General features: G+C 34.1%; 1 protein-coding gene across 2 annotated transcripts; it reads right to left on the bottom strand.

The window, feature by feature from the left end:
* Positions 1-376: 376 nt before the first annotated feature.
* LOC115976273 (ABC transporter B family member 27-like) lies at positions 377-9,385 on the bottom strand. 2 transcript variants are annotated; one of them, XM_031097449.1, is made up of 18 exons: positions 9,283-9,385; positions 8,932-9,157; positions 8,144-8,218; positions 8,000-8,035; positions 7,838-7,912; positions 7,117-7,241; positions 6,076-6,175; positions 5,587-5,758; positions 5,388-5,506; positions 4,559-4,669; positions 4,280-4,424; positions 3,786-3,918; positions 3,465-3,540; positions 2,961-3,026; positions 2,688-2,795; positions 2,421-2,528; positions 2,122-2,319; positions 377-824 (listed from the first exon to the last, which is right to left on the bottom strand). In XM_031097449.1, exons 2-18 carry the CDS (start codon positions 9,013-9,015, stop codon positions 621-623), a joined length of 1,935 nt encoding a protein of 644 aa, XP_030953309.1. In that variant the 5' UTR covers positions 9,016-9,157; positions 9,283-9,385; the 3' UTR covers positions 377-620. The 2 variants fall into 2 exon arrangements, with proteins under 2 accessions (XP_030953309.1, XP_030953310.1); XM_031097450.1 differs by having other exon boundaries at positions 9,277-9,376.
* Between the last annotated feature and the right edge of the window lie 950 nt (positions 9,386-10,335).

Below are 10,335 nucleotides of genomic sequence, written 5' to 3'. Positions count from 1 at the left end.
AGAATTAGTAAAAATTTGTCAACTCAATTATTATGAAAAATATTATGTTTGTAGCATTACTCTTTAATCTGTCAGAAAAAAAATCGACGCTTGCTTGAATAATAAGTTAATCACTTATATATACCCACACACACTCAAATGGATTATTCCGAAGGGTATACATTTTAATGCCCTTCTAAATTTAGGATTAATAATTTTTTTTTTCTTTCACAAGAAAATAAAAGTAGAATATACCCATAAGTTAGGATAGAGTATGACATAGACATACACAATGATAGTTAAAATTATGCAAACCAATCGGCAACCACCAATTTGAATCGGCTGCGTATTCAAGCCAAGTTGATAGTGTCAGCATATGTGTTAGGGCTATTTGCAATATTCCTTAATTGTTTAGAAAATCACATTTTTTGACCAAACGACTCTTGGAGCAATCTGGATATCAAATCTGGAAAGTAACAAGGTTTCTATACATGTTGTAAGATTAAGTACTAAAAGGTCTTTATAATCTCTTAAAACAAGAACATTTATGAATTCAAAGGCAAATCATTACATAGGAGAAGCCAGTATGGGAATTCCAATCACAAGTGAACTCACTTCTAACTGAGTTTTGTAGTCTTAGACTACAGTTCAGTTTTGGGGACTTGTAATTGCCGCCTCACTAATGCAGTGTAAATTCCATCCTGGCTGAGTAGCTCATCATGGGTGCCACTTTCGGCTATCTGACCATCTGATATAACTGCAACAGTGTCTGCACTTTGGACAGTTGAAAGCCGGTGTGCTATGACAAGAACAGTCCTTCCCCGCATCAGAGAATCCATGGCATCCTATAGGTTGCATGAGAATTGGTTAATATGTTTGATAGTGAACGAAATAAAACTTAGAATTATAGGCAGACAAAATCAGCATATTTTGTAGCTCTGTTTTCTCTCTTCTTTCCCTGAATTTTCTTCTTCTTTTTCTCCCTTATAGGAGAGAAATGAAATGTGGTTTTACAGCTATAATTACTCCTTGGCACCGTCAACTTAAAGCAATACATTCCAATGTACAACAACTGTATATTTTGTAATGAAAGGCCAATGGCAAGGAGTAGCTTCGAACATGCAACTTATAGCATTATTGGGAACAAGTTCAATGCTCACACTATATAAATCATTCTTGCTACATGTCATTGGCAGAGAATGCATTTTTATTTTCTTGATGAGACTGGATAGTAGGTCAATCCAAAAGGAGAAAGTGGAGGAGTATGCTAGAAGAACAGCAACAATGATGAATGGTTGGGCAGGAAGAAACTGGTGGTGCTTTAGAGGGGAAAGCTATAAGAGACTTTGAATCTTAGAGAATCAAATATCTAATCTAATATAAAATATAAAAGCAGAGAGAATGTTCAATTTTGAACATCTTAAAGTGCCTCACGTTACGCCAAATCACATCACTAACTTTGCACAAACATAAATCCTACAATTAAAAGTCTTCTATTGACCTAACATTGCACATATATTAGTCCAGCAGCTAAAGGACTTCAATTTACCAAGCTTTGCATAAATATTAGTCCTACCTCTATTCTGCCTCGTATGCTTCACATAGTTTGAAGCTTTAACAAGTTGCCCATGGATGATGGGATTGTTTCGAGGTAAATCCATCTTTAAGCCAAGTTACATCAGCTCAATCAAATTTCCAAAGGTGCTGGGCAATTGCGGACAGAATATTCAGTGAGACACTGATGACAAAAACAATAACAAAATTGCTGTCCCAGTAACTCTCAGATTATTCCCTTTGTCCTGAATTGCTGGGGTTAGTTATGGATCCTCAATTAGACAAAGTCTACCTTAAAACTTATTTTGAGTCACTAGTTGTCCCAGTGAATGTTGGATTATTTACAACCATCATTGTGACATTGGAATGCAAGTTGAAAGGTCAGGATAGCCTAATAATTTTTCTTCTTTCTTGATGTTATTTTCTAATGAAAGCTATTTTTTCATTTGCTATTGTTTGATAAGACACAAATAATTAACAAAAAGAACCAAAGCTTGGATATTTTGGACATCAAAAACTCTCTATGTCCTGCAAAAATAAAGTTAGTACTGTCCAAATGGATGATTTACTTAAATCTGCTGATCTCACCTGAACAAGGTATTCACTCTCAGCATCTAGAGCACTAGTGGCTTCATCCAATAGCAAAACCCTTGGATTCATTAGGAGTGCTCTTGCAATTGCTACTCGTTGTTTCTGGCCTCCTGACAGCCTCAATCCACGTTCTCCAACAACAGTTTTATACTTTTCTGGAAACTTTTCTATGAATTCATGTGCATTAGCCATTTTCTGAAATATTTATCACTTTATCAGTATACAAAAATAGAGTAAATAAAAATAGAAGATGTTCATTTGTTCACAAGGAATGAAAAAAAATGATTGAAACTCACAGCTACATTTTCTATATCAGTTGAGCTAGCATTTCCATTGAACCCGTAGGCAATGTTTTCTTCCACAGAACAATTGAAAAGAACAGGCTCCTGGCTCACGATACTTATCTGAAAAGTATAGAAAAGTAGGGTGTCAAAGAAATCTCGTGATTCTAATATTATCAACTCTGATCCACAGGCTATTTTACGGGGATTTTAGAGGAGCTAAGTCTCTCTACCAAATCCTGCTATATCATAAGCAGAAAACTATTTTGAAACTAAAATTACCTTGCTGTGAAGATACTCATGTGATATTTCTACCAGGGGAACCCCATTTAGCAAAATCTTTCCCTTGAGAGGGTCATAGAACCTCTCAATTAAGTTGGCTATTGTCGTCTGCAATACAAAATTAAATAATTTTAACATTCTACACAAGTCAAATTTGCTGTACTCATTTGACAAAGAGGAAAAAATGATGATTTTAGAGCCTTAGACATGCTCTAATCGTTGAAAGACCACCAAGAGGGAAAAAAATGAAAATGATAAGGATAATAACATTACTTTTCCACCTCCACTTGGACCAACAAGAGCAACTTTTGAACCAGGCCTCAGTTTTAATGTTATACCCTGCAATTGAAACAATGATTGTAGATAAAGTCACAAGGTTAAAAATGTTAGAAGTCTTGTATGCTTACTATTCCAATGTTGATACATGAAGAAAATCATAAAAACACTCATACTATGCTAAGAAAGAAAGTTCTTACATGGGTTCAAATGTTAATGACCCATTAGGTAGGAAAGACATACAAAGAATATAAATTCTTTCACAACTCAAGCCAAAGAAAGACTTCGGGGCAACAAACAAGAGTCAAATTGAATCTTAGAATTATTTATTTATTTATTTATTTTTTGATAAGTAAAAATCTTAGAATCAATGTTACATTAACACAGTCAAAGTACATAGGTAAATTGATGACATCATCTCGTTGGCAAGAAAACATTTCTTAGTATTTGTGCTCATCATTTTCAAGTTCGCAGCATAATGTAATTAAGAAAAACCACTACCTTGAGAACCATATGACTTGGGCGAGAAGGGTAAGCAAACCAGACATCATCTAATTCCACATCTCCATCTGGATCTCTGCCATCAAAGCCACAACATTACAGATAAGAATTTAACTTTAATCTCAACTGGAGAATGAAAATATGAGATAGTGTACTCATTGCCCAATGGTCTACTGCTTTTAAGCGTAAGAATGTATCAGAGTAAAATAGATGATTAATAGTAATTTTTAAGGTATTATTTCCCAAATCAAGGGTTATGGTGTGTAAAAGAGAGGGAAAGGGACCCCCAGGGAGAGGGGTGGGGGATGTAAAGTAACTGACCCTATGGGGCACTTATCTCCTGCTGTTGGCATGGATGAGACACGATCCAGGAGCTGAAAAACTCTCCTGCTTGCTCCTGCAGCTTTCATTGCTGTTGTATACAATCCTGATAAAGAGGATACTGAGGATCCAACTGCAGACACAGAAATTTCACAATTTTGTAAATTTTTAGTAGCTATAAAGCTTTCAAAGAAAGAAATAAAAGAGGCAGTCACAGGCAACAAAAACAATGATATTGAAAACATGAAAGGTTTGGCTTAGAAGATTGGTTTATCATAACCCGTAATATTCAGATACGGTGATTATCACCTTTTTCAAAGCAGAGCAGAAACACAATTCACGTTACTGTTTATCAAACTGGATTACTGGAACGGCCTCTTAAATCTTAAGAGGCTAAGAATTTTTAAAAAATTTCCCCAGCTTCAAAACTAAATTTGAAAACGTTTTGTCCCTTAGAGGTACAATTTACAGGGTATAAACAATGAGGGAAGCACCTGTAAGGCTATAAAGAATGAAGGATGTAAGAGAGCCTGCAGTCATGGTGCCTGTTATTGTCAAGTAAGCTCCATAAACCACCACTACGATGACAGATAATGTTGATGCTGCATTTAGCCCTCCAAAAAATAGACCAACTACTCTCTGTATCAGAAAAGGAAAGCCTTAAAAGCTTTAGGATTTTTCTAAAATAGTCATAACTAGGAAATGCACTCACAGCTTCCAATGAGAGAGAGAGAGAGAGAGATAGAGAGAGATAAACTAATCAAGACACTCACAGCTTGTCTGAGACCAAGGTTCAGTGTCTCATCAACTTTTTCTGAGTAATTAGAGACTGCATAAGCTTCTTGAGCAAAAGATCTGACCGTCCGAATGGCCCCAAAAGATTCCTAAAAATCAATATTGCACAGGAAAAACAAACAAGTTACAATTAAAAAAAAATTGAGTAACAACATTCCTAATAATGAGTTACTTGCCTGTTTAACTCGTATAGAACTAAATATTATTAACAAATTGCATAGGGTAAAAGTACAAAGAATCCATGCAAATCAGTTCAGAATTTCTTATGAGTTAACTTCTTTCCTATTTTCATCTTCTTTAATTATTTGTTACCTCAACTATTATAACTCTTCTTGTGAACCTATGATTTCTATCTCAATGGAGTTAAATTGGAAATTTGCTCCCAATTCCCTCCGTGGATTGAATTCAAGAATACATCTAAGTAGCCCCTGTATCCTTCGTTACTTATTGAAAAATAATAAAAAGATAGCTCCTATATCTTTCCTTAATATAGTGTTCCCTTAATATAACTTTTTGACGCAATTAACAAAGTAAAGTCTTTGCTTTTCCTTCCCCTTATCTTAGGCTTAGCAAGTTTTAAATATCCTTCTCCCTCTCCTTCAAACTACCTTTTCCATGCAATTCATCAAATCTTGAATCTAAACTCTCAAACTTCCATTCTGACTTCCTTTTTGCCACTTTGTATTCTTCCAAAAACAACTATTTACGCAATAGGAATCTAAAAATATAAATGGTTTCCAGTGCCATGCATTAAGCAATTAAAAAATTGATAAATAGCAATATAACGTTCATATTTTGCTTACAAACCTCTGCAATTGAGGCAGATACTGCAGCTGCAGCTTGAGTTGAATGTGAAAGTTCACGAAGATAGCGCCCAAATTTTCGTACAGCAACCGAAATGATTGGCACTACGGCCAAAGCCAACACTAAACAGGAAGAAGCATACAATAAGAAAAATAATCACTAGACTAAATGAGCATTACTCAAAGAAAATAAAATCACTTACATGTTAATTTCCATGAAGATGAGAACATGAAGCCAATGCCGATAAATGCAGTTGTTAGATTTCGGAGTGCCTCAGAAAGATTGGTAGTGGCTGCATTCTTTATGATCTGTGTGTCTTCAGATAGCCTGCTTAGTAGTTCCCCCGTTCGGGTAACATCAAAGAATGCTATTTCCTATTGAACCATGCAGCATCAACCGCACCAAATGGTATTTAGAGTTCCAGAGCAATACTAATAAGATAATTATAGTAACTTGATAATTATTGACTTCCATTGTTCCTAATAAAGCTCTCACACTAAAGAAGCTATTTACAGTTTGAATATGCTTCCAGCATGATTATATTGATATGAAACCCAAAAGACCAACCGTACAGTGGTTTAGAAATGGATATACATTGTGTAAGTTTCTATATGTCCTTTTGCAATTCTGTGTATTTTTATTTCACAGGGAGCATTCCAGTTTTACAAGTTCGAGAACTAATGGATCTAACCTGATTGATAAGGTGACTGAATAAGTCCTTTCTCAAACGAGCTACAACTCTTTCACTAGCAGAAGCAAACAACCATGCTCGAAGTGCTGTGCACAGTGAACTAAAAAAACCACAGTCAGTTATCATTAAACAACATAAGCTAACATAGGCTCTTAAAATTTGATACAAAGACAATAATCTTGAGATGGTTATTTCAAAAATTTTATTATTATCATCCTTTTCAACTCTCATATATGATAGCCAATTCAGCAATGCTTAACATTACCCATATTTGGCAGAAAGCATGTTACAGCTAGGAAATGCAGTTAATAGAGATCTTGTTGAATTGGTGGGTTATTGGATTATAAATGTTTTCATTTTCTGGTGCTAGGCTTAAAATTATAGTTATGTGAGCAGGAGAAGCCTGAAAAAGAAATTAGGTTATTAGAAGTTCTAAGAATTTGTACTTATCTATTTCTGGTTGGAAGAAAATTGAGATTCTTGCCTCTGTATTTCTAATTTGGTGAAGGCATCACTGTATTAATAGCTCTTCCTTGTTTTGGCATTATGAAAGTTACGGAGTTTCCTAGCTGCCCCAACCCCAACCCCAACCACCCCCTCCCCCCTCCTTTTTTCCCCAAAAGAAAGAAAGGTAAATTATGGAACTTTTTTATTTATTTTGTTCTAGCCAGAGCATGCTTTTATTTATAAAAATTCGTAAATAAGTATGGTAAATATGTACTTCTGAAAATCTATCATCTTTTTGAAAACCAATTTGGAGTTGATCCTATTGCATCATTATGTTGTTTAGGTTTGTACTTTATTTATTCATATCAGTTTGTTCACTTCTCATTTCAACTGGTAAAGGATTTGTATGGATGCCTTATGTGATGTTGATTACAGTGATTTTATTTTTTCTCCAAACTAGTCCCACCCATCCACCCATATTATGTGTTCCTCAGAGTGTGCTGATTCAGAACAGCAGCCAAAGCACTCCTATAACTTACAGTCCTTAGAAACTATTTAAACTTAGTGCAGCAAATAATAGAGAGTATATCATACCCGATGACAACTATCAGCACAATATCCAATATGGTGTCCTTGATGGCTTCTAGAGCTTCTGCCTGCTGTTCAGGAGTTCTTATTTCTGTTGATACAATGTCTATTATCATACCACCATATTTTGGCTGCATAACAAGAATCATTATGTTCAGAGAGACGAGTTTTGCAATAAGAACAAACCAAGTAATGAGTTAGAATTTATTCCTAGATATTAATGGGAGAACAGTCAGAGATAGAGAAATTTTAGAGTCCCTTGGCTTGTGGAGAAAGCAGAAGTTGAGTCCACAATGATCCACATGACCAAGAAGTTTGTATTTTTTATTGTATTCTTCAACATGTCTGAAGAGCACATTGAAAAAAGATATTTATCTCAAAACAGAAAGAAAAAGATTTGGCCATGAAGCTCTTGTTGTTGGAGTTGACAAGCATACTGTTAGATATATTGACTTATAGTGATACACTAAATGTTATTCTATATTGTCACATAAACTCTGAAACTTGTTGTAATTAACATTTATATACATACACACACACGCACACATATTTAATTTTACATAGTTCAGTGACAGTGAGCCAATAGAAATCCTAAAAGGTACTTGGCAGTCAAATTAACAATCCATTCACTATATTTGTGTTAGAAGATAATTAAAAGAGGGGGGGGGGGGGGGGATAAAAATGAAAGAGAGGTCTTGCGTGGCCACCAATAAGTAAATCAACATACAATCAGAATACTTGATGTGGATGCTATCAACAATGCAATGGTGGCAACAACTAGCTTCCCTGCATCTGGTTTTGCCTGTAAAACATGAGGATTTTTACCATATGACATATTTCAGAGAATCCTTACAACATTATCAAAACCCATCACAAATTTCCCACTTACTAGTGACAGTACTCTAGAAAATCCAACATTTGCGGCCTGCAGCATTTACCAAAGAACCAAAACACAGTTATAAATTTTGACAAAACAGCTTTGAATCAAAGATGAATAAAATTTTAGTGTTCAAATGACTAGAGTAGCGTTCACCTCTATTGCATCACCATGCTCAAGGTCTGTCGCTTGTCCATCAGCTGATTGGTCTTCATTTGCTTTCCTCTTTGCCTGCATGAATCAAAGCAAATTGGCTTCCTTTTTTAAATACCAATTAACAAGGTCTTTAATGGTCTTATTACAGTAAAAGATTTAGTATTTTCCTTCCAAAACAAACAGACACTATCAAGCTCTGCTGATAAAAGGTAAGCTACACATAAAACATGGAACTAACAAAGAAAGTAGTGGAATTTTAAGGAAATGGGATTTAAGAAAGCCAGCTCCTGTACTTAAAAAAGGTCGTACCCAGTGTACACAACTCCCCATTATTAACTGAAACTAAACAAACAATATGGCAGGGTAGTTATGAATCAAATGCAAACCACAACACAATGGGAAACATTAAATTCAACATTGTGGCCTTTTTTTTTTCTTTTACCAGTAAACTCATGGAACTTAAGGATTCAAGAAAAATGAATATAAAGAGCAAGTTAAAAAAAATTGAGTTAGCTAAACCATGAGATTTTCATAAAAACTCTTCCAAATTACAAGAACTTATAAAATAGCATATCAAATAACAAAGCAATTGTATATGTAACCAAATTCTTGATATGGAGCATGGCATGTTTAAGCAAATTGAACAAACATGACATGACCCTCAAAAAATATAACCCCATCAGAGAAAAAAAAAAAAAAAAAAAACTAATAATAAAGTTGCAAATTTTAACGCCGAAAAAAAAGAAAAGTCAAAAAAACCATAAGAAGAAGAAGAGAAGAAAACAAACCTCCTTACTCAAAAGAGAAACTCTCTCACTCCCAGAGGAAACAATGGATTTAGAGGTCCAATCTAAGTGCTGCTTCTTGCCCATCAAAGGAAGAACTGTGTGTTAGCGGGAAATGAGAGGGAGGTGTGGGAGGTTAGAATGTCGTTGGGAGTAACTGTGTCAAAACACAGAGACAAAGATCTTCAAACAACTATCTGTTTAAATTTAACATCTGAGAAAGTGTCTCCTATAAAAAAAAAAAAAAAGAAAAAGAAAAAAGAATTTAGTAATAATAAATAAAATTTATAATAGTTATATAGCTCAAATGGGCTTTTCTTGATTCTGGGAAAAAAGGGCCAGATGAACCTCCACCTCCTGCCAGCATTCCCAAGAGGAGAGTCAATGATGAGATGAAAAGAGAGATTCCCCACCCTCCCTAGGTAACTACAACCAACAGCTACCAAACTAAATACTATATATTTGGGGTTTTATTTTTTTTATTATATTTTTTTGACTGTTTCTTCTTTTTTATATAAAAATATATCTTCTTTCATATTTTTTATTTTTGTGTGGCTGAGGGGTTCACAAAATAATAAGTTCTACCATGTGGTCAGCCACAGAGAATTTGTTTTGAGCTCTCTATCCTTTCTTTTTTTAATAAGTTTTTTCCCATGTGCAGACCATAGTACACAAGCATGCTTCTCCACATCAATATCTTTTGCCAATTAAAAATTTTAGTTTGTAAAGTTTGAGCTATAAATAAATTTAAATGATTCACATTCTATCAAAGCGAAAAATTTTGATTTATTATTTGTAAAATTTAAATAAAATTCTCACTTTGATTGAAATGTTGTTCATGTAAAATTTAGTCAAACGCACTTAATAAATAAATTAAAAAAATGATAGGTTGATTTAATGACTTTTAAGGTCTCATAAAGTTTTGGGTTCAAAACTCCTAACCAATATTTTAAAGTTATTGATTCTCAAAAAAAATATTTTAAAGTTATTGATTCTCAAACAAAAAAAAAAGTTATTAATTTTTTTCAATAAAAAAATATACTTCAAAGTTACTTTCCAGTGATTCTGACTATGTTCTGTATAGTTAAGTTGGATACTAAGTTTTGGAAATCTACCTTAAAAGAGAAAAAAAAAAAAAAGTTTAACAAATTAGAAAAAAACATCTTCTTTCTTGCTGAGGAGTACACTAAGAGCATTTGCAGCTGGCATGGTAAATGCAATATCTTGCTAAGATTTACCATTTTAGCACAAAAAAAGGTCAAAAACTGGTCACAGTGGCACTGTAAAGCTAAAAAATTTTGTAATATTACTACAGTACCATTGCAAATTTGCAATGGTACTCTAGCAGCATTGCGAATCCAAAAATTATTATTTTACTCTCTCCATTGTCTCATTTGCACAGTCTGT

This window comes from Quercus lobata, chromosome 2 (genome assembly GCF_001633185.2).
Source record: "Quercus lobata isolate SW786 chromosome 2, ValleyOak3.0 Primary Assembly, whole genome shotgun sequence".
NCBI lineage: Eukaryota > Viridiplantae > Streptophyta > Magnoliopsida > Fagales > Fagaceae > Quercus > Quercus lobata.
This window is presented reverse-complemented; position numbering and strand designations above follow the sequence as displayed.